At 44.0% G+C, this 24,041-nt stretch overlaps 2 protein-coding genes across 2 annotated transcripts in view; one reads left to right on the top strand and one right to left on the bottom strand.

The window, feature by feature from the left end:
- Positions 1-8,697, top strand: part of RGMA (repulsive guidance molecule BMP co-receptor a) — a 50,477-nt gene extending 41,780 nt beyond the window's left edge. The window contains exons 3-4 of the mRNA XM_014059546.2: positions 3,078-3,589; positions 4,847-8,697. Coding sequence (XP_013915021.2) covers positions 3,078-3,589; positions 4,847-5,560 — 1,226 coding nt within the window. The 3' untranslated portion in view covers positions 5,561-8,697. The remainder of the gene's footprint in view (positions 1-3,077; positions 3,590-4,846) is intronic.
- Positions 8,698-9,375: 678 nt separating this feature from the next.
- LOC148048478 (ATP-dependent chromatin remodeler CHD2-like) lies at positions 9,376-13,146 on the bottom strand. The gene is made up of 5 exons (XM_087707597.1): positions 12,980-13,146; positions 12,622-12,721; positions 10,540-10,808; positions 10,476-10,492; positions 9,376-9,770 (listed from the first exon to the last, which is right to left on the bottom strand). Exons 1-5 carry the CDS (start codon positions 13,144-13,146, stop codon positions 9,376-9,378), a joined length of 948 nt encoding a protein of 315 aa, XP_087563723.1.
- Between the last annotated feature and the right edge of the window lie 10,895 nt (positions 13,147-24,041).

Raw genomic sequence — 24,041 nt, forward strand, 5'->3', positions numbered from 1 at the left:
TGAAGAGGTTTCTAGGTATGGTCTGCTAAGGCCACACTGGATTTCCTATCTGGGGATCCTGAGACTTGTAGTAGACCCAACACCATTTCACACACAGCAGATCAGAAAACCAGGGAAAGAGACGTTGTTGAGTCTGATGCAACCTGCGCTCCCGAGGGCTTCACTGTCTGCAACATTGAGAAAAAGACTTGGTTGTCCTTCTGTTTTTGATCTCTTTCCCACTCACGTAGAACCGAGGCATGCTCCCTCGTATGCTTGCTGAGTTTACGCGTGACACCTGCCTTTGGAAAATTTGGCCTTATATGGAGAGATGAGTGAAACGGCAAAGCGTAGGATACATTCATTCCTTCAGTTGGAATCTGTAAAATCCGTAGAGCGATACCGCCCTCCTATGGGCTTCACGCAGCCTCTCCTAGTCTCTTCCCAATTTTTCCCTCCCATCTCCCCTGCCTCCGTTTGAAAAGAGAAGTGGGTTTACTTGTATTTTTAATCAAACCTGCAAGCTCACAAACTCCACTTCCTTAGGATCTTGCGAAAAAACAAAGTGGAACAACAACTGTTAAAACTAGGACCACACATCTTCTGAATAGCTTTTATCCCAGCGCTATAATGGCACTCAACAATGAACTAAAGGGCCACCATCAGTGAGCTATTGGACAGCACTACTTGGTCTGTTGTGTAGATGCTTGGGTGGTTTAGGGGCGGGGAATTTTTTGGGTGGGTGAGTGGGAGGGTGTTTGGGGATTGTTATGTGTGTTGGGCCTGTTCTCTGGGAGTTATGTGACTTTCGTTGTATGTGTATACTGTGTATTTATGTACAATGACAATGAAGTAAAGTAACTGATGATCTCCTTTTCCTGGTCCACAATAGAAAGCATCCTCCCTCATTACATTACGGTGTTGTATGCCGGCTGGACAGCTGCAGATAGACATTGTAGTGGTTAGATTCAGCCGGTTCGTACCACTTCGAGAGAACCAGTTGTTAACTTTCTGAGCCATTTGGTGAACTGGTTGTTGGAATAAATCATTAGGGCAGAGAACCGGTTGTTAACTTATTTGAATCCCTCCACTGTTACAGAGGTTGGTGAGCACAGCACAAAACATCGTGGGTTGTCCCCTGATACCACTAGGCGACATCGCTATGGCTTGCTGCCTTAGAAGAGTGAGGAAAATTGTCAGGGATGACTCACACCCTGGTTGGCCCTTCTTTATTCTCCTACCATCGGGAAGGAGATATAGAAGCATAGGGTACCGCACAAACAGGCTGAAGAACAGTTTTTATCCATGGGCTGTCAGACTCCTGAATTGAAAATAACTCTACAACAACATGGTATGATTGACTTGCAGGACAGGCACAATGTGCAATAAGTTCACATGGTGCAATAGGACTGGGTGTTTGTTACAGAGGTGGTATTCAGCCAGTTCTGACCAGCAGAAATTTTGAGTAGTTTGGAGAACCAGCAAATAGGCTGGCCCCGCCCCTGCTACCTCGCAGCCTCCCAGTTGATCTTCTTTTGTTGCCCAGAACAGGAGAACGGAGCTGGAAAGCAGTTTAGTGGGATGGGAAGCAGAAGTGGGTTTCAAACCCCAGCGCTACCAGTTCACTCGTGCTCATGCGCAATGCTTCTGCGCATGCACAGAAGCATCTGGGTGAGTGGGTGGAGCCTCCAACTCTCACCACTACCAGTTCAGTTGATCCGGGCCGAACGGGGAGCAATCCACCTCTGGCGGGGAGGGATGGGGATTTTGTAGTATCTTTCCCCTGCCACACCCACCAAGCCATGCCCACAAGCCACACCCACCAAGCCATGCCCACAGAACCAGTGGTAAAAAAAATTCAATCCCACCACTGGTTTGTTATTGGTTTTACTGGGCTAGGGATTTTCTGTCTTTCACTGTGAGTTGTGTTGTGTTGGGGGGGCGCACGAAGGGAGGCTCAGCCAATCTCACGGTACACAGGTTGTAGTCTGACAAGAAAGGTTTGAAATTGAATTGAAGAAAGCAGAGTCAAGTCAGGAATTTTAGGATAATGTCTTTCTCAGCGTTCCCTTGCAAACTCAACCACTTTTAGTGACTTTCCAGTTTTTCTCTTTATAGTATAGTCTTTATACTATCTTTATACTCACATTGTCATTGTACCTTATGTATATGTATGAAATTGGTTTCAGTCTCACGGGTGCAATCCATGACAACAAATGCAAACAATATAAATAGTATAAAGAATAATCCCTATGCAAGTAATTAGGAAAAAAGAAAGAAAAAGTAGTCATACGTTTCCGTGTGTGCGTGGGGTGATGATGGTTGTGTTTAAGAGTTTGACAGCCCAAGGATAAAAACTATTTTTAAACCCATTTGTTCGGCTGGCTGTGCTTTGATGACTATAAGGTCTTTGTGCTCTCTGAGCTTGCTTCTTTTCTTGTAGACATCTCATTACCCAAATTAGGTAACATCATCAGTGCTAGAAGAGAACGGGTTGTGCAGAGAGGAGGAAGAGGAGATGGAGAAGGAGGAGGGAGAGGGGGAGAGGAGGACGATGACTATGGGCTCCTTGTGTTCTCTGAGCTTGCTCATTTTCTTGTAGACATTTTACTATCCAAACTAGGTAACTTCATCAGTGCTAGAAGGGAATCGGGTGTGCAGAGAGGAAGAGGAGGGGGAGGAAGACTATGGTGCTCTCTGAGCTTGCTTGTTTTCTTGAAGACATTTCATAACCCAACTAGGTAACATCATTAGTGTTAGAAGGGGATCAGGTGTACCGAGAGGAGGAGGAAGAGGAGAGGAAGGCAGAGGAGGGGGAGGACAACTATGGGGTCCTTGGTGCTCTCTGAGCTTGCTTGTTTTCTTGCAGACATTTCACTACCCTAACTAGGTAACGTAGCACTGATGATGTTACCTAGTTAGGCTAATGAAACATCTACAAGAAAACAAACAAGTTCGGAGACCTCTTACTTCAATCCTGAGCTACAAATATTCTCCTTTATTGGAACTGCTGTAAGTTGATGACTACCTGTATAGACAGGTTAGAAAGCCTCACTGGACACTTCCAACAGGTGTGTTCTTCTCTCTCTTTCTCTTAGCCATGTCTCCATGCAAGATCATGAAGTGCAACTCTGAATTTTTGGCCGCAACCTCGGGGACACAGCCCCCGGCCGCTGAGGATGCTCCTGAGTTCTGCACTGCCCTGCGCGCCTACGCCCTCTGCACCCACCACACAGCTCGCACCTGCCGGGGAGACCTCTTCTACCACTCTGCGGTCCACGGCATCGACGATCTCATGACCCAACACAACTGCTCCAAAGATGGTCCCACCTCCCAGCCTCGCCTCCCCCCACTGCCTCGGGGCGACAGCCAGGAGCGCTCAGACAGCCCTGAGAGCTGCCACTATGAACGTAGCTTCCACAAACACTCCTTGCGCCCCAACTACACCCACTGTGGGCTGTTTGGAGACCCCCACCTGCGGACGTTTTCGGACAGCTTCCAGACGTGCAAAATCCAAGGGGCCTGGCCGCTCATTGACAACAACTACCTGAATGTGCAAGTCACCAACACTCCTGTCTTGCCTGGCTCCCTGGCAACAGCCACCACCAAGGTAGGAATGTCCCCATAGCATAGCATGGTTTGGAGAGTATGACCTCTTCTGGACATTTTGGAAAAGCTTGCTTTGTTTGACTTCTCATCAAAATTGAGTTGGCTTATTCTGGAGGCCTCCACATCATCCTTCTGTGGTCCATGAAAGTCCAACATGTGGTTGTTTGGGAGATTTAAACAGTGGTGAAATTCAAAATTTACTACCGGTTGTGTGGGCGTGGCAGGGGAAGGATACTGCAAAATCTCCATTCCCACCCCGCTCTGGGGCTAGTCAGAGGTGGTATTCGCCGGTTCTTTGAACTACTCAAAATTTTTGCTACCAGTTCTCCAGAAGCTGTTGAATTTCACCCCTGGGTTTAAGAAAAGTTGCAGAAGTTCAGAACTCTCATTTCACTCTTTAGGCCTCACTGAAATTCTTGAATAAGGGCAATTTTCCCTACTTTGGAGGGATTCAAAAACTAAAAGGGGGTTGCCCTTTAAAAGTATCCAGTGTTTCTAAACAAATGGGAAAATTTGGCCTCCCCCAGTTCAATGGCATCATAGAATCATTGATCACACTCCTAAGCTAAGATTAAAAATATGTTAGTCTAGTTTACTTTACTTTATTGTCATTGCACCTTGTACAACGAAATTAAATGTGATCTTCAATGTACAATGGCAGTTCAGGTTGTGGTTGTTAAGGAATCCTGTGTAGTCATTAAGCACAACATCAGGTGGTGGCTGTTATCCTCATTGACTTGACTTATTGGAAACTGGCCGTGAAGATCACAAGGGGTGATGATGTGACTGTGGGAAGCTGTGACCATTGTAACCGTGTGCCAGTTGCCAAGTGCCCCAATCATGATCCTTTGACTGTGGGGACACTGCAACAGCCACAACTTCAAGGACCAGCCATAAGTCTTCTTGTTGAGCACTGTTGTGATTTCGAATGGTTGCTGAACAAGAAGTCACTAAATGAGGACTACCGGTATAGTCAAAAGCCTTTCCCTGTCTTTCATGGTTGACAAAGCATGATGAATACCCCTGGCAACAACAATTGGACCAACCACTTGGTGGGCTCTATAGTTCCCTGGGGTCTCTGCCCTGCTGGCAAAACCATGTCTTCATGCTTTTTGAAAGAAAGGACAATTTAGTTAGGATAACTAGCAGAAGAGAGAAATTGAGCGTTTAGACCTGGTACAGCAAACACGGGTGGGTTATGAACCAATCTAGACCGTCTTGTCAATGTCGGTAACCTTTTGCCTTTCATTCCCACCAGCTCACTATCATTTTCAAGAGCTTCCAGGAGTGCGTGGAACAAAAGGTGTACCAAGCAGAGATGGATGAACTCCCAGCAGCCTTTGCTGATGGCTCAAAGAATGGCGGTGACAAGCATGGTGCCAACAGCCTGAAGATCACCGAGAAGGTCTCTGGCCAACACATTGAGATCCAGGCCAAATACATTGGCACCACCATCGTAGTGAGGCAAGTTGGTCGCTACCTCACTTTTGCCGTCCGGATGCCAGAGGAGGTTGTGAAAGCTGTGGAGGACGGAGACAACCAGGGCCTCTATCTTTGCCTCCGGGGTTGTCCACTCAACCAGCAGCTAGACTTCCATGCCTTTCCTCCCACCCCTAAGGCTACTGAAAACCGCCCTCCCCGGAAAGGCTCGAATCCACCTTCTTCACCCGAGGTCTTCACCTACGAATCAGCCACAGTCAAATGCAAAGAGAAGCTCCCGGTTGAGGATTTGTACTTCCAGTCCTGTGTCTTTGATCTCTTGACAACTGGTGATGTCAACTTCACCCTGGCTGCTTATTATGCTTTTGAAGACGTCAAGATGCTCCACTCCAACAAAGACAAGCTTCACCTCTTTGAAAGGACACGAGACTTGGAGTCAGGCGGTACGGCCACCTCCGAGCTTTCCATGGCTCTGTTTCTTTCCCTCTTGGCATTCCTATGCTTGAATCAAAGTCCATCCTTTTTCTTGTAGACTGGCCCAGACACACTTGGTGGTGGAGCTGGGAAACTGAGGACCACTGTTACAGTTTGGGGCAGGTGTGAAACGGAAGCAACCGGGGATTGTGTTGACCCAGGTCACATCTAGAAAACATGACTTTGGCTCTTCCTGTCAATGTCTTCCTCTCAACAAAGGCTTCCTCTATGTGGAAGGCTGGTCAAGGGCCACATCAGCCACCCGTCCCCTTCTTCCAGTTGCTACACACGATGCAGACCTTTGCCTTCTCACTTTTCTTGAATGCCTTTTTCACTGGCAGTGGCATTTGTATAATAGTGTTTGGAGAGGCAACCGTTGCTTCTGGACTGTGCATATAGTGGCTTGGAGATGACCATTCAAAGAATCCCTAAATGGGCCAGACATGGGCACAGTCCCACGGCCCTTGGGTGGGGGGTGATTTGTCTGTTTTTGCATCCTGCTCATGAAAAATGGATTCGCGTGGTTGCATCCTTGTGCATGGGAGCCTGCTGGTGCACACTTCTCTCCAGATTGGCTTGGGCAGCTGCTGGCAGCTGCTCCTGGATGGGTGGGTGTATCGATGGTATTTCTCTCCACTTCCAGAGGAATGGTGCCTAGGAGCCAATCTGCAAGGTTTTGATTGTCCATTTGCCTCCTCTGGGCAGACGTCACCCTCACAAACTCATTTCCTTCCTTGCTCACTCCTTTTCAGTCTCCTTCATAGAAAATGGCTTCCTTTCGCTTTAGCCAAGAATGAATGGGGGAGGAATGGGAGGGTCAACCTGGTTTCATGGGCAATGTGAGCAGATTGTGTTTTCTTTCCAACTCTTGGGTGTGGTTCAAGAACCACAAAGTTTGTCCTGTTTTCAAACTCGTTGTCCACTCCTATTCTACATAGGAAAATAAGCTAGGGAACTAGGCCAGTATTACTCCAGCCGTGCCACCACTAGGTGCAAATCCTTTGGTTGACATAATCCTCAAGTCTTTCATTTTGGAAAACAAACCATGCCAATCCATAGATGAGCTGGAACATCTTTACCAGTGGTGTCGGTTTTGAGACCGTAATTGCACCTTCTTCCCCAATGACTTCTTCCTTTCTGCTTCTGCAGTCGACATGATGAGCTGTTCCGGTCAATCTCCCTGCTGAGAAGGCTGCCTGCTGAGTTGGTGGCATTACTGTACCATTTGGGTCTTGTATTATAGAATAGAATTCTTTATTGGCCAAGTGTAATTGAACACACAAGGAATTTGTCTCCGGTACATAAGCTCATATTACATACGAGCAACAAGTGATGGATCATTGATCATAAATCAATTATCGAGAAGTTGCGTTTCCAGAAGATGGGTAGGCCTCATCAACAATGCCATTGTTTTATTCGAGGGAGAAAGGCAGAGATAGAAGGCCTGCCTCAGTATTCTGGAAGTACCGTTTTACAAGATGCACCTTCTTTAGCTCCATGTTTTTCTTTGTACAACACCTGAGCTAAGGAATTGTTGAAACATTATGTTGGGTTTAGGTCCAGCTGCCAGATGAGAACTCTCCCATCCTTAAACTTATCCTGATCCCTTTCTATTTTGAATACACCATAATGGGTGTAACCCCGTTCTTGGGAAGGGGACATATTGTGTGGGTGTGTTTGCTGTGTAGATTGACAACATGCAAGTTTTAGGGAAACCTTTGAAAGTGAGTTCAGTCTGCTCCTAAATTGTGAGCCCTATCTGACCATCACAACACCAGAAGGACATCCAGATATACACAAAGCCTTGTTTTTGTATGTTTCAAGCATGAACATCCATCTGATCATCTGCTAGCTGATATTTTATCTTGTTTGAGTGTGTAGTAAGTTGAACACATACTAAATGTTACACATGTTCATTTTGCCAAGTGAGCAAAGAGATGAGATTCCCCTGCTTCTTTCCTAAAATATTTAAAAGAGTACTTTTATTACTTCTCTTCATGATTTGTTCATCAGTGGACATGATTGTTTTCTCTATTGCCTTGTGTAGTTTGAGAATAATTGGGGTCACTTGGAGAGGGTCCTAGGGGAGACTCTATTCCCACGTTTTCAGACATCTAGGGAGTCAAGATGGACATCTCTCTCTGTCCACATTTAGCTCAAAAGTACTATTAGCAAACAGTACTATGATTTCACAAAAAGTATAGGTCAGAATGTCCACAGTGCTTGGTTGCCAGGTTTTATCACCACTGACCCTATTTAGATAGCATTTCAGGCAAATTGGATTGGAGCAAAAGTCCTAGATGGTAGGTGGATCCCAGGAATAAATGACTGTGAAGAGTGAAGATTGTTTTGCCTTCATAATTCATGCATGCTTGCATAAACCTATGGCACCCATTGCCATTCACTTTGGAACACAATCATTACCTAGCTTTTTCAAGACATTTTTTCCAAATTTCCACCAATTATCTCTTGCAGCTTCGTCCAAGTGTGACAGAAGAAATGCAGTGTGATTTTTAAAATGTTTTTGCCTGAATAACATTTAAGGAACTGGATAAACCATATATGGAAATCTTTGGCTGAATTTATACAATTCAGCAATGGAAACCTGAATTATCACCCTGTTTGCGATGAAGATGAGAACTCATCCTTCATGTGAAATTTTCCTCAAAAATGCTCATAACCCATGCTAACTACAACTCCTATAAACCCGATTCAATGATGTCACTATAAGAGGAGGGGGATTTTAATCCAAATTAACTGGCCACTATCAAAATGGCATTTCATTTTAGCGTTTCATAAATCAAAATTCTTGAAAACAGTAAAATGTAACAAATAGGGAGGTTTTTCTTACCTAACTGTCATCTTTCATTCTCTTCAACTTATTTCTCTGATTATGATGAGCTCTAAAACCGTTTCCCAGATATCGTTTCTTAAACCTCTAATTATTAACAAAGCACTTTATTTTTTATTATCTTCAGTCAAATTTTGGCTTCTGAGTGAATTCAGCCGATGAAGACCCAAGAGGCTCTGAATGAAAATCTGAATAAAGACAGGGAAAGCGTATAACAAACACACTGCCTCCCTTTCAAGCTTATTGCATGTGTGTGGAAATTGTATGGAGTGTTGTGATGTAAATATTGTAAATTATTTATTGATTTTAAAAAAAGCAAATAAATTTCTTTTTCTTCCCAATAACACAGTCCTGAATTTCTGTTGATGCAATCTTTAGGATGAAAAAAAAGGGGAAAACCAGATCATCTTTGTTGTGTTTGTTGAATTGGCTAGTTCACTGTAAAACCCAGCTCACCTTGCTGCCAAAATAATTACCAAATTCAGAAAAACAAAGATCAATTAAAAAAATTAAAAATGTCATCACCTTTCAGTTCAAATAGATTTGTGATGGGGAGGAATATCTTAGGTCATACGTACCATTTGGCCTCATTTCAAATTTCTGCATTGAGGTCTTTTTCAAACTACTGGGATACTTTTCAGAGAAGAGATCAAAAAGAAAAAATAAATCCAGAAAATGTCAAACAATATGAAAAAAGGAGGTGAAAAAGAAGAACGAATGACTGAGGAAGATTTTGTTTTCACTATCTAGAATCAGGCTTTTAAGCTGAAGTAATAAAAGTCTTCTATATTTTCAAAACAAGAAAACCGTTAAGTTATAAATAACCTCAGGGACAACTATTTGGGGGAGGAGAGATAGAGAGACAGAAATTCCAATTTTTGAAAAACTGAACTTTCAATGTACAACAATCCAAAATACTGCAGTTTAACCATAGGAAAATAATAATACATATTTTATAAAGAACATATTTACATTGGAAATCATTTCAACAGTGGCCAATGCCTTTATCACAAATATAACCTCTAGGTTTTCCGGCCACTCCATTTATATTCTGGATTGTTCCTCTGCTCTAAGGGCCTATCCAGAAGTGAGCGATACTGAATGGAAGACCTGATACCAAGCGGAGATTTCTGAGAAGGTGGAGTGCGAGGGTCAGAGAGATGGGAGTGAGGAGGGAGAAGGAGTTGCTTGTAATCAGCAGATTTGTCTGGGTGAAAAGGTCTGTAATGGTCAGATGGTCCTTGCCCATGATAACTCAAGGGCGGTCTATAGTCAGCCATCCTCTGATAATCTTCTGGGTAATTCTGGGGCCTGAATTCATCTAACCGTTGTCTCTTGGCTTCATAGCAGTACCTGGAGGGGAAAGAAGAAGTTGTCAAAACATTCAACTCAACAGAAGAGGAAAAAATGACCGTATCTAGATCTTGGGGTGCTTAACTCCCTCTAGTGCCAAAGGCATGGAAGAGAACAGGAACGTCAGCCCAGTTCAGCCGTATCTGGACACTAAAGGAAGGAAAGAAGAGGGACAAGAGCAGAGCTGGAGCCCAAGCCTACAGTCTTTGTATTGTGGGCCATGATACAACATATGCTTACAAAAAGGGGCAGAGATGCCTGCGATGAAGGAACGCAAGATTGTTAAGAAAAAATGAACAGCAACTCTTTCCAGTAGGAAGAGAGGTTGTAAGAGAATCATAGGGTTGGAAGGGACCTTGGAGGTCTTCTAGTCCAACCCCCTGCTCAAGGCAGAAGCCTCATGCCATCCGAAACAAAGGGTTGTCCAGCCTATTTTTGAAAGCCTCTACCGATTGAGCACCCACAAGCCCAGCTGGCAAGCTATTTGGCCGCCTAATTGCTTTTGCTGTCAGGAAACTCTCCTTATTTCTAGGTTGGATCTCTTTTTAAGGAGCTCCTACTTCTCACCCATAGGCCAGGCGTCCCTATCTCCCTCAACCATTCGTAATACTCAAAGAGACTCAAAATAACCCTATCTGGGCATTTGGGGTGTAGGAGGGCAGGGAGGTCAGGCTTTTAAGGGTCCATTATTAGACCCTACCAACCCTACAGATCTAGGATTCCTTGCTATCTCCGTTCCATGATCTGGCTGACAAACACCATTCCCTACCTTTGGCATGTTGACTCCTGCAGAAGACCCACAGACCAGCCGAATGGCCTGCTTAGCACCTCACCTGTAGTCCGGTTGTCCGCGGTAATTGCGTTCACTGTTGTATGGATCATAGGGGCGTTTACGGGAGACGTTGCTGGGCTGGTAGTTTCCTGAGCTCTGATACTGTTCTCTGCGCGCCTGGCAATCTGCATAATGGTGTTCCCGGTGCCATCGGGGCTCGTACGGCTGGCACCGGTTTCGGCCCCAATTGGTATACACATTCCAACTGTAGTTAAACTGGGGATCCCTCTGCCATTCCCTTCGCCCTGCATGAGAAGGAAGGGGGTGAAGCTAACACTCTTTCACAAAAAAGCCCAAGGATCTTATTCAAATGGACTTTGTTATGTGAACTTCTGCCTTTGTCTACTATTCATTTGATTTTTATTATCTCTTTTTTTAAGAAAATAAGAAAAAGGAGGAACAGTAACACAAAGTATCCATAGCAGTGTCCAAACAGAGCAGTGGTGGGATACAAATAATTTAACAACTGGTTCTCTGCCCTAATGAACAGCTGGGTAGGCATGCTGGGGGCAATAGGCTGACTCTGTAAGCTGTTAGAGAGGGCTGTAAACAGTGGTGGATTCAAATAATTTAACATCCGGTTCTCTTCCTAATGACCAGCTGGGTAAGTGGGGCTTGATGGTCATGTGACTGGGTGGGTGTGGCCAACTCAACATCACTCAGGTCGATGGGTGCTTTGCCTTAGCTGTTATGATACAATAAGGGTTAACCGGAGAGGCAGTTTCTGTAAGCAGGGCAATTAAGATTAATCTAGAAACAACACCAGAATGTTTCCTTCCTCCCTTCCTTACAGGATTAGCCCTGTAAAGTGGGGGGAAAACCAAAAGGAGATTTCTTCCAACAACCGGTTCTCCGAACTGCTTAGAAAGTTAACAACTGGTTCTCCCAAATACGTGCGAACTGGTTGAATCCCACCATCGATACAGAGATAAATTGGGAGGCTCGTGAACCTTGTACCCCATGTGGTCCCAATAAGGGGACCAAGGATGGTCGTGCATTGCCACCTTCCCCCATCTCGGGGAGCTAGATGGGACATCAGAAAAAGGGAAATCTCACCTGTATGGCCAAAGTCCCTTCTATTTGGTTGGTGGTATTTCATGAATTCATGTCCATGAATCTGTGAAGGCTGGGGAGATGGTTGCTGCAGATTTTGTGAATGCGGGCTTTGGGGGAAAGGAAGCAGTGGAATATCTCGACTGGGCCCAGGAGTTTCTGGACGAAGCCACTTGCCACTCGTTGTCTCTTCCTTCTTCTTCTGTTCCTGCCGAGCAGAAAGACAACATCGTGGGAAAACTCAAAAAGCCAACAGTAACCATGATTTGGGTCTTATTAAGCAGGAACTGGGGAGGAGGGAGGTTGCTGGAGAATATTGGAGAACCTCTTCTAGAGGAAAGGGTTAAACAAACAAACAGAAAGAAAAGTAAAAGCTTTAAGGCTTTCCACCCTCAACCTCTTCATTTGTGACCAGACTTGTCTTCATCATCAAGGTTTGCTAGGCCAGCCCCTTTTGGCACCCCAGGGACCCCAACAGTTGCATTTGTCAGGCAGCTTGAAGAAAAAGCAATGAAACTCCATCAATGGAGACTGGAGAGCCACTCATCTCACATGGTATAGGGTCTCCTGCTTGAGCAGGGGATTGGGCTAGAAGACCTCCAAGGTCCCTTCCAGTTCTACTCTGACTGATTAATAAAGGGCCAAGTCTGGCAAAAGGATCTGGAGACTCACACACAATTACAGGCCCACCAAGGAGTGTGCCAGAAGACTCAATGTCCCCTGAGCATTGAAAGGCTACCAATCCTAAAGATAGGATTTCTCCTCCTCTCTTCTACAACCCAACATCTGGCTTTTAGGACAGCAATGACAGAGCCAGGAGCAAAAAGAAAAAAGAAAGAAAGGAAAAGGAAAGAGCACAGTCCCACCTAAAAGTCTTAACAATAATTCCTCCAGTTCCTGAGATTTTCTTTTCTACAGGATGTTCCCTTTCCTTCCTTCTCTTTATTCATATTCGTATCCCTTCCATTCCACTGCACAACACAAACACACACACACACACACACACACACACACCACTCTCTGTTCTTACCTCCTGTTCCCGGGCTCGCTTTTGGCTAGCCATCTTGTATAACTTGTGTAATTTCTGGGTGTTAAATTCGATAAACTTTGAGACGAATACCCATAGATTCCTGAAAGAAGGTGAAGAGATATCTTGATTTTCTCTCTTTAGGAACTGGAATTCAAGGGGAATTGGATTTAGTTTACTTGTGGCTATGTAGAGATTCTAGTCTGGTTCCTCTTTTAACTCCATCCCCAGATTCTGCCTCTTCTTCCCCTATTCCTCCAAACTCAAAAACACTCCTGACCCTCAAGTCTGATTGCAACATCAGGACAAGAGAGTGAGAGACAGAGAGAGAGACTGAAGATTTGGTGGGCAGGCAAATCACCTTCTCCATATGTCAAGAACATCTGGTTCACTGTGGATTTTCAAACAATCCGCTATGTGGTCTCCTATGTTGAGAAGAGAATTGCGAGTTTGCTCCAGCAGGTCATGGTCTGAAAGTCCACTTTCTGGCTTATCCAGCTGCCTCAAGGAATTTTTTACAGGCCTCATTAGCTTTTTGCACTGTGAAGGACACAAAAAGCAAAGCTCCGCATTAGAGTCGCACATCAGAAGGAAGGAAGAAGAAAGGGAGACCCCCGTGGAGGCCACCTTTTTAGGCTTGGGGCCCATTTGAATTTGGGGGAGGGGATCTGCTGTGGGCATCCTCTCCAAATGACAGCCACAGGAGTCATCCTTGTTCATAAGACAAGTAAACATGCTACAGAGAGGACAACATTTGCATGGAAGGTTCATCCTTCTCCTTTTTCGATCCCATACCAGCAAATCTACCATTCTCCTGTTTCAGAAGTAAATTTGTTGGGGTGGGGGTAAAGTAATTTTCTGTTGAGATGAATTTGCCAGGGACCGGTGTTTGGCTTGGCAGCATGTCAGCTGTCTTTACAAAGTGACTGATGACCCTTTTTTTTACCCTTATGACCTTTCCAGCATCCCCATGGTCACGTGATTCCCATTCGGATGCTTGGCAACTGGTTCCTATTAATGATGGGAGCAGTGTCCTGTGGTCATGTGATCCCCTTTTGTGACCTTCTGTCAAAGGGGAAGCCCAATTCACTTAACAACCATGTTGCTAATTTAACAACTGCAGTGATTCACTTAACAACTGTAGCAAGAAAGGTCGTAAAATGGGGGCAAAACTCACTTAGCTAATTTCCCACTTAACAAACAAAGTCTGGGCTCAGTTGTGATCGTACTTTTACCTGTTTATTTGTTTCTGACCTGAAGAAAGTCTGAAGTCCTTTTTTGTGTCCTTCCCCCCCCCTCCTCCCCCCCTTTGATTCCCATTCCCTTCTTCTTCTTCTCCTCATTTTTCCAGTTTACCCCCTTTGATTCCCATTCCCCATTTTTAAATCTTTTGGGATTGGTTTATCTTTCACGGAAATTTCATAAGAGGCAAGCTGATTTCGTAACTAAACAGCCGCTGCCTTCCTGAGTCAAAGGAACATTTTCTGGGGTCAGCAACCAGCCCTCTTGGACATTTCCCCATTGGGTTCCTGGAGAAGACTCACAATGTTGAAGGTTGCCTGGTCCAATTCCTCCTCTTCCACATCTTTGATGAGGACCGGTTTTGCCTCGGCGCCTTTGGGCTGTGAAAAGACAAGAGGAGATAGCATTCCTCATGAAACAGCAAAGGATGGAAAGTCACAGATGTGCCAATAAGGAAATGGAAAAACACCCCCCCCCCAAGAAAACCCCAAGGGTGGTGAGAAAGTTGTATTCTGATTCCTGGAATTTCCAGGCGATTCCTTTGCCCCTTCAAACAGGGCTCTCCATGTTTAGGATGATGAAGTACAGGTCAAGATTTACTCTGTCCAGTCATGGTGACTCTAAAGGACGGTGCTTAACCCCAGCATTGTCTGAAAACAATTTCTGTGGTCATGTGGCCACGTATGCCAAAGGGACATGGAATGCTGTTATCTGTAGTGGTGCTTATTCATCTACTCACATTTGCATGCTTTCGAACTGCTAGGTGGACAGAGGAGCTGAGGCAAGTAACGGGAGCTCACCCATTATGTGGAACGTGGGTCTCGGACCCAGGCTGTCAGCCGTCCAGCTGACAAACCCAGAGTCTTTAACCGCTGAGCCATCGCGGCTCATTTTTGTGATAATGGGACTTCCTAAACAAATGGAATTGCACAACCCTCTCATGACTAAAACCGAGAAATATGCATTTCACTTTCTAAAAGAGATGTAATCTTCTGTGTTCTTTGATTGTGACTGATTTGGGACACGTATCTATAAATGAATTGTTTTTAGCTTTTTGTCTTTCTATTCTGAATGGCCAGAGATGTAAAATAATAGAGAGAAATACTACCATGTACCCTTTTGCATCTCTCTTTAGCAAGAAGCCATCCACCTTTCACTGGCCTGGTGGACAGTTTTGAAAGATAGTTAGCCAACTCTCAAAACTCACTCCAACTTTTTCTTCCTGGACCAGACTGGTAAACAGAATCACTGCAGTTGTTAAGTGAATCATACAAAATCAATAAGCCAATCTGGCTTCCCTCACTGACTTCCCTTGTTGGAAGCTGGGTGGAGAGGCAAATGGCTCTCCACCAGTGCTCATGCTTACCTTCTTCTGTCCTTCTACTGACTGGTTATCTGGAGGCTCTCAAAACTCACTCCAACCTTTTCTTCCTATTTTGGGTGGGCAAAGCTTTTGGATTTTTAAAAAATGTGTCAACCCAACAACTTTCTGAGCTTTGAGATCACTTATACAATGATCACTGAAGAAGGAGAAATCTCCCTGAAAAGAAATTTGAAGCTCAGCTGCATGGAAATGTTATCTTCCTATGCAATCTCCTGATTTCTCAGAACTGGGCAAAACCAAAATAACATTATTTGAAGACAGGAAATATCTAGAATTCGAGGCACTGTTGGGGAGAACTGAGTAATTTGAAGAGCCTAGGAAGCCAGCTAAAGCATCATTCAATACACATGGCTCAATGGTAGCCAATTGCAAACTGTGTGCAAGCAAAGTAGTTACAAAGTCTCGATATCGATTATGATTTTGTTTGTCTTCTTCTGAGATGTTTCTTAGATTTCTCAGTCAAGACCAGAATCTGGGGAGTTCCTGATGCTCTTCCACCCAGTTAACCCAATCCAATCCGGCTTAGCTTCCCAGTTCTAACAAGGCCAGACAAAGCATTCACCCTGGCCCAAACACTCAAAGAATGAAGTAAAAGGAAGTTTTACCGATAATATGAAGTTGATTTTAACCAAGGTTAAATTATTCACATAAGCTCACGGTCAAGTTATCAAAACACATATGTGAACCTTGGTTAAAATTAGTAATGGCGTAGCCTCCAAGACAGGTTAACACCAGTAGGTACCTGTTCCATTTCATCCTGTCTTTCTCCCTGTTTTTGGTGTTTGGCTGACTGCTGAGCTTTGAGTTCTTGGATTTTGGCTAACTGCTGAGCTTTGCTTTGTTGGATTTTGGCTAAGCGCTGACCTTTAATTTCTTGGATTTTGGTTAACTGGTGAGGGTTACTTTCTGGGCTTTTGGTTAACAGCTTAGCTTTTCTTTCTTGGATTTTAACTGGCTGCTTAGCTTTGCTTTCTTGGATTTTGGTTAACGGCTGAGCTTTGCTTTCTTGGCTTTTGCTTAACTGCTCAGCTTTGTTTTTATGGCTTTGGGCTAACTGCTGAGTTTTGAGTTCTTGGATTTTGGCTGTGCTCTGAGCTTTGGTTTCTGGGCTTTTGGTTAACTGTTGAGTTTTGTTTTCTTGGATTTTGGCTGGCTGCTTAGCCTTCTTTTCTTTTCTTTGGGTTAAGGACTGAGCTTGGGTTTCCTGGATTTTGGCTAAGCGCTGAACTTTGATTTCTGGGCTTTTGGTTAACTGCTTAGCTTTGCTTTCTTGGACTTTGAGTGGCTGTTTAGTTTTGCTTTCTTGGATTTTGGTTAACTGCTCAGCTTTGATTTCTGGACTTTTGGTTAACAGCTTAGCTTTGCTAGCTTGGGTTTTGACTGGATGCTTAGCTTTGCTTTCTTGGATTTTGGTTAACGGCTGAGCTTTGCTTTCTTCAATTTTAACTGGCTGCTGAGCTTTGCTTTCTGGGCTTTTGACTAAGGACTGAGCTTTGATTTCTGGGCTTTTGGTTAACTTCTCAGCTTTGCTTTCTTGGCTTTTGACTGGCTGTTGAGCTTTGCGTTCTTGGATTTTGTTTAACTGCTTAGCTTTGCTTTCTTGGATTTTGGGTGAGGGCTGAACTTTGCATTCTTGCTTTTTGACTAACGGCTGAACTTGGATTTCGGGACTTCTGTCTGACTTCTTAATCTTTTTTTCAGGGCTTTGGCCTGGCTGTTTATCCTTATTTCCATGGCTTTGGCCTAGTTGATTATCTTTGATTTCTTTCTTCTCTTTCATCTTCGGGGCATTCTTATATACCGCATCCTCCTTGAGGGGGGAGCAAAAAATTAGAATGTATAAGAGGACTTTACTCTTAATGAGGGGCGGGGGGATCTATACAGGCAGCCCTCGACTTACAACTATAATGGGGACCATACATTTCTGATGCAAAGCAAGGCAGCTGTTAAATGATTCACACCTGATTTAATGGCCGGTTTTTTTGGACCAGGCTTGTAAGCAAAATCACTGCAGTTGTTAAGTGAATCATGAAAAATCAATAAGGGAATTTGACTTCCTTCACTGACTGGGCTTGTTGGAAGCCGGGTGGAGAGGCAGATGGCTCTCATACATCCCTGGGATGCTGTGACAGTCATAAATATATGCTGGTTGCTAAGCACCAAAATCTTGACCATGTGACCTTGGGGATGCTGCACTGACCATAAGGGCAAGGAAGTAAGTCACTTTTTTTCTGTTGCTGTTATAACCTCAAATGGTTGCTAAATGAACAGTTATAAGCCGAGGAGTGGAGTACAGATACTCCTCAATTAACAACCCCAATCGAGCCCCAAATTTATAGGAGGAATTTCTTAAACGGGTTTTGCCCCATTTTGCGACTTTTCTTGCCGCAGTGTTTGGTAAGTGAATCCGGCTTCCCCATTGACTTGGCTTCTTGGAAGGTCGCAAAAGGGGGGAATCACGTAACCCCGGGACATTGTGACTGTCATAAACAGGAGCCAGTTGTCAAGCAGCGAAATGTAAAACCTCTGACCATAGAGATGCTGTCATGGTCATAGAGTGCACTAAACGGTCATAAGTTCCTTTTTTCAGTGCTGTTATAACTTCAAACGGTCGCTAAGTGAACTAAGTGTAAGCCGAGGACTACCTGTGCATGTGGTGCTATTTAAAAATAATTAAAAACAAAACAAAATACCCTACTAGTAATCAGTACAATTCTTGGCAGCAGCAGGATCCTTTTCTCAGAGAGAGAGACTAGAGCAGGGTTTCTCAACCTTGGCAACTTTAAGTCCTGTGGACTTCAACTCCCAGAATCCCCCAGCCAGCATAGCTGGCTGGGGAATTCTGGGAGTTGAAGTCCACAGGACTTCAAGTCACCAAGGTTGAGAAACACTGGACTAGAGGAAGGATCCCAGCACGACTCAGCAAAATGGCTCCATCAGTCTGGGATTTTTCTGAGCGGCAGCCCCTGGCTAAGGTGGCGCTCCCAAAATAGAGAGGAAATGGCAGGCCTTAAATGTTAGTCCACCATTTTCTCCACCAGGAAATCCCAGTTCCCCCAGTGCTGATGCTTACCTTCTTCTGTCCTGCTACTGACTGGTTCTCTGGAGGCTGTGAAGAAGAGGCTTCACTTCCCGGCTCCTCCTTGATTTTGGGCGGGTTGTTTTCTTCCCGGATTCGAGGTTTTACACTTTTGGCCTTGTCCTAGGACAGAAGAACAGCCCGTGAGGGCACAAATGATCAAAAACCCTTCCTTGCTGGCCAATTTGGTGGGTCCTATCTTTATTTGTGCAAACCCTTTCCTGTGTAGTGTCCCCCACCTCCCTGCAGTATTTATGGGGCTCTGGAGAGGGACCATCTTTATACTTCAATGGGATCGTTTTCTCACGGACAGAAATGATGCACCACTTAGCCCTCCTGGACTGGTAGCTTCTTTTTTATTTATTTATTTCATCAAGCGTGAATTGGATAATAGATAATGTATAAACATGATTATGAATACATGAAATGGATACAAATACAAGGAAATATTAGGACAGGGATGGTAGGCACGCTGGTGTGATTATGCACGCCCCTTAAAGACCTCTTAGGAATGGGGTGAGGTCGACAGTAGACAGTCTAAGGTTAAATTTGGGGGTTGGGGTTGGGGAAGAAACCACAGAGTCAGGTAACGCATTCCAGGCATTGACCACTCTGTTGTAGAAGTTGTATTTTCTGCAGTCGAGTTTGGAGCGGTTTACCATCAGTTTGTATCTATTGTGAGCATGTGTGGTTGAAGCTGAAGTATTCATTTACAGGTAGGACATTGTAGCAGATAATTTTATGTACTGCGGTAGGCCAGAATGAAGATGGCAAAGTTCTTAGTTGTCTAAGCCCAAGATTTCAAGCCTGGTGTCATAAGGTATTCTGTTGCGAGCAGAGGAGCGGAGGACTCTTCTCGCAAAATATCTCTGGATTCGTTGTATTAATGTCTGATATGCAGTGCGGGTTCCAGACAGATGAGCTGTATTCAAGAATTGGTCTAGCAAAAGTTTTGTATGCTCTAGTTTGCAGTTCAATATTACCGGAGAAGAAGCTATGCAATATTAGATTAAGAACTCTTAATGCCTTTTTAGCAATGCTGTTACAATGAGCATTGGCACTTAGATCATTTGAGATGATTACTCCGAGGTCATTGACAGGGAGGGGGTTGACTAAGAAGTCATATCGGCCCAGATTGTATTTTGTGTTTTGATTTTTTTTTGCCAATGTGCAAGAACAGAGCATTTGTTGGTTGGGATTTGGAGTTGATCATTGTTTGACCATTGTGACACATAGACAAGGTCTTTTTGTAGGGTAGCAGCATTGTTGGTGGTGTTGAATAGTTTTACATCATCAGCAAAGGGAACGCAGTTGCTTATGATATGATTGCAAAGGTCATTTATGTAAAGTATAAAGAGTGTGGGTTTTAGAACACTACCTTGGGGGCTCCACTGTTAACAGGTGCATGGTTTGGTAAGGCATTTCCTATTTTGACTAGTTGCCTGTTTGATAGGTATCCACTTATGCGGGGAACTAGAGATGCCAGAAGATTTTTGTTTTAGAAGTAGTTTGTCGTGTACCACTGAATCAAAGGCTTTACAGAAGTCTATATAAATTGTGTCTATTGCTTTATCCTGGTCGAGTTGTGAAGTCGATGTTTTTGCAGTGTAAAAGTTGCAGATTGCAGGACAGTTTTTTTTCTGAAGCCAAACTGCTTGTTAGAGAGTAGGTTGTTTGTCCCTAAGTAGAGGGTAATGGATTGGTTTATGATTGATTCCATGACTTTGCAGGTGATGCAACATAATGAGATTGGTCTATAATTTTCAACTAGGCTGGGGTCACCCGTTTTGAAACTAGGGGTGACCTTCGCTAGTGACCATAAGTTAGGCAAGGAGCTGGTTCTGAAGAATATTTCATAGATTATGCTAAGAGGTCCTGCTATGGTGGTTGAGAGCTTTTTTAAAAAGTAGGCACATAATCCATAAGGGCCAATAGATAAAGATGATTTAGAGTTATGTAGTGCCTTTTCAACAGCATCTTCTGTAAAATCAACATCGTTGTAATTGGTTGTGGTACGATTGGGAAATGTGGGGCATGAGCCATTGCTGTTTACAAAGACTGAACTGAAGAATGTGTTTAAGAGGTTGGCCTTAACAGTTTCATCATTACAGTCTTTCCCGTTTGGCCCTTTTAGTGATGGGATGGATCTTTTAAGTTTATTGTTTAAAAAAATATAGAAGGCATGGGTGGATTTTATGCGTAGTAGGTTTCACAACTAATGCATTGTGCCTTTATCTGTTGGCATAAGGTTTTGTGGTGACTTTTGAAGTTAGTTACATATCCAGTTTTGTTTTTGCGCCAATGAGGGGTTTTTTTTTTTTGACTGAAGCTTCCTTATTGTTATTGGTAATTTGTTTTTCCTAGTTTTGGTGGTTTTTAGTGGTACATATAGTTTGATTATTCTTTTGACTTTGTGCAAAAAAATATATGTTATAATAGTCTTCGGCAGTGTTGCAGCCAGTGAACAGACTTTGCCAATCAAGGGATGAAAAGTCATCGGTTATGAGATCATAGTTGGCTTTTCTAAAGTTATACTTTGGGATTCTGAATTATGATCATCTTTTTAAGGACGTAAATTGAGACAAAAGTCAATCATGTTGATCACTCTTGGAAAAGGGTTCATATATTTGTAGACCGTAGATTGAGTTTAAACTATTGCAGAGGATGAGACCCTAAGCAGTTTTTGAGTCTAGTATTGTTTTTAACTAGTTGGTCCAATCCCAGATTTGTAACGGCATTGTATATGGTTGTATGTATTAGTTCTGTTGTACATTCGTTTAAGGTCCAATTAATAAGAGGTAGATTGAGGTCGCCAAGAAAGATAAGAGGGTGTGGGCAAGAGGTTGCCCATGTTAGTAGTGAGATTAGTTTGTTCGAATGTACAAGATCATAATCAGGGGCTCTGTAACAAAGTAGGAAACGAAGTGTGGTGTTTAGGGAGAACTCGCATAAGATGGTCTCAGGAAGAGCAGGCTCAGGGATGGGTTTCAACCGGTTCGGGGTGGTCCCCGCGAACCGGTTGGTTGGCGAACCCAGAAGTAAGTAACTTCCGGGAACGGCAAGGGGCCCACCCGCCCACCCGTGCTCCTTACAGCCCCTGCGCAATTCTCCATGAGCAGCTGGATGGCACATACAGCGCCTGCGCGAGTCTCCGCGAGCAGCTGGAGCATCGCGCAGGCACTAAGACGCATGCGTGAACTGCGCACGTGCATGAGGACGCCGCCGGCCCCGTTCCAACCGAACTGGTTGGAACGGGATTAGCAACCCACCCCTGAGCAGGCTCCTGTGTGATTTGAATATTTTTTAGATTTAGGGATTTTTTTTATAGATGATAGCAACACTAGCCCCTCTAAGGATTTCATGATTGGACCAGCAAACATGATAGTCTCTTACTGTAGTAATAGAGCACAGGAGGGATGAATTCAGCCAAGTCTCACAGAGAAATATAATGTATGTAGTCATATTTAGTATTTAATATTCCCAGGGAGTAGAGGGCAGTATTGACAATTGGGGCCTTTGCATGGATTCGATTTATGCACTAATTGTGCCTGTTCGTGGACAGGGAGGCCCCCTTCATGGTCACTCAAGTTCTAGTTGCTTCCCATTTGGACTGTTGCAATGCACTCCACAGTGGGCTGCCCTTGAAGGCAAGCAGAAACTTCAAATGATCCAGAAAGAAGCAGCATCCACAGCTTTGCACACCTCGTGATTCATTCATACTATACCAAAGCTGCACTAGTTTCATGTGTCTTTCTGGTGTGCAATTCAAGTTTCTGCTTATCACCCTGCTGTATGTGTGTGTGTGTGTGTGTGTGTGTGTGTGTGTGTGTGTGTGTGTACTAAGATTGTGTACCTTAAACTGTGAAGGCAGATCATCGGTTGCACTTGTGGATGGTTCATTCTCTTGTGTCTCAGCCAGGCATAGAATTTCCTCAATGTCCAATTCCTAGAGGTGGGGGCAAGAGTGCAACCAGACGCACACCAATTTGAAATATTTAATATTGTCCTTCTAAAGTTCTGATACGGAAATGAATTGGATTGATTTAAATCTCTGCCTATTTCAAATGACATCCCAAGGAGAATTAAGGAAGCTTTTTATCCCTGGTGCAGCCAAGATGAGGTGCTGAAATCTTTCTTGGATCTGTCCCTAGTTCAATAACTGATCTGACCTTTTTAAAGGATCGGGAAGGGAGAGGTATCAAGGACCAATATGGTGAAAACCGAAACCTACTGGCTTCTAACACCTTACAACCAAAGTAGAAGTTATCCCGTCGGGATTATTTACCTTTGGGGAAGTAGATGTCGCGTTTTCAGCCATGTCTACCTTTAAATTAGCTTCCTAATATCTAATACCACCCCCACCCCCACTGCCACCCAACCCCAAATTCCCTCTATCTATATTATTTAACTGCCAACTATTCAAAAAAAACAATGAAACAAATAACCAGAATTTTCTTTGCCAACCTATCCAAAACGGAAAGGCAAGATTTGAAAACCTGGAATTCTGAACTGGACCAACTGACAAAGAGCCACAGGTAAAGTATTCTAACTGACAAACTGTCAACTGACAAAAAGCCACACATTACTCCACACATTGGCCAAATTCAAACTGCTCAATTCCCACAATCCTTAGTAATAACTGACACTTCACTGGTGGGGGCTACTCAAGTGGACCAATAGGAAGCCCCCTCCCCTAACTGCCTTCATCCCAGTGTTCCAAGTTCGAAATCCCATTGCTCAGTGCGGTTAGAGTCAACTGACATGGCAGACAGCCAATCTGGTCTACGCTTCAGATGTTGGCCTAGAAACCAGCAGACTGGATTTCTAGTCCCGTTTTAGGCACGAGAGCCGGCTGGATGACTTGGGGCCAGTCACTCTTTCTCAGCCCATCCAACCTCACAGGGTTGTTGTGGGAAAAACAGGAGGAATATTAAGTACGTTCACTGCCTGGAGCTAAGTATAAAAGTAACAATGGCAGGATGTCCACTCCTTTTCTGGTACTTAAGAAATAAGATAGGGAACTAGGCCAGTATTACTCCAGTCCGTGCTATTCTAGGTGCAAACCTTCTGGTTGACATAATCTTCATAATTTTCATTTGGGAAAACAAACCATGCCAATCCATAGGAGACCTGGAACATCTTTTCCAGTGGTGTCGGTTTTCAGACTGCAGTTGCACCTTCTTCCCCAATGACTTCTTCCTTCCTGCTTCTGCAATGGACATGATGAGCTGTTCCGGTCAGTCCCCCTGTTGAGAAGGCTGCCTGCTGAGTTGGTGGCATTCAGGTCTTTTATTATAGAACAGAATTCTTTATTGGCCAAGTGTCATTGAACACACAAGGCATTTGTCTCTGGTGCATAAGCTGGCATTACATACAAACAACATGTGATGGGTCATAGACCATAAATCAATTAATGTCAGGAAGCTGTGCATTCCACCGCTGGTAACTTGTGCTGGATTTGATAGGGCACTCCCTATTTTGACTACTTGTTGCCTGTTTGATAGGAATGTGGCTATCCATTTTGTAAGAATCCAGAAATGCTGTAAGAACTTAGTTTTAACAGTAATTTGGTGTGTACCACTGAATCAAAGGCTTTGCAGAAGTCTATGTAAATTGCGTCTATTGCATTTCCCTGGTCAAGGTGTGTGGTCCAAATGTTGCAAATTACAGGACAATTTTTTTCTGAATCCAAATTGGTTTACCTCACAAGCCATGCTA

Source organism: Thamnophis sirtalis, unplaced genomic scaffold, assembly GCF_051295495.1.
Source record: "Thamnophis sirtalis isolate CommonGarterSnake01/CBP01778 unplaced genomic scaffold, rThaSir2_p1.2 scaffold_2, whole genome shotgun sequence".
Lineage (NCBI taxonomy): Eukaryota > Metazoa > Chordata > Lepidosauria > Squamata > Natricidae > Thamnophis > Thamnophis sirtalis.

Bases quoted from the DNA above. Each gene is read 5' to 3' on its own strand.
- LOC148048478 (XM_087707597.1), bottom strand. From the start codon at position 13,146: ATGAGGCCTGTAAAAAATTCCTTGAGGCAGCTGGATAAGCCAGAAAGT. The intron at 12,722-12,979 runs GTGATTTGCCTG...ACCTTCTTTCAG, and splicing joins GTTCTTGACATATGGAGAAG to GAATCTATGGGTATTCGTCT. The intron at 10,809-12,621 runs GTAAGAACAGAG...AAAGAGTGTTAG, and splicing joins AGCGAGCCCGGGAACAGGAG to CTTCACCCCCTTCCTTCTCA.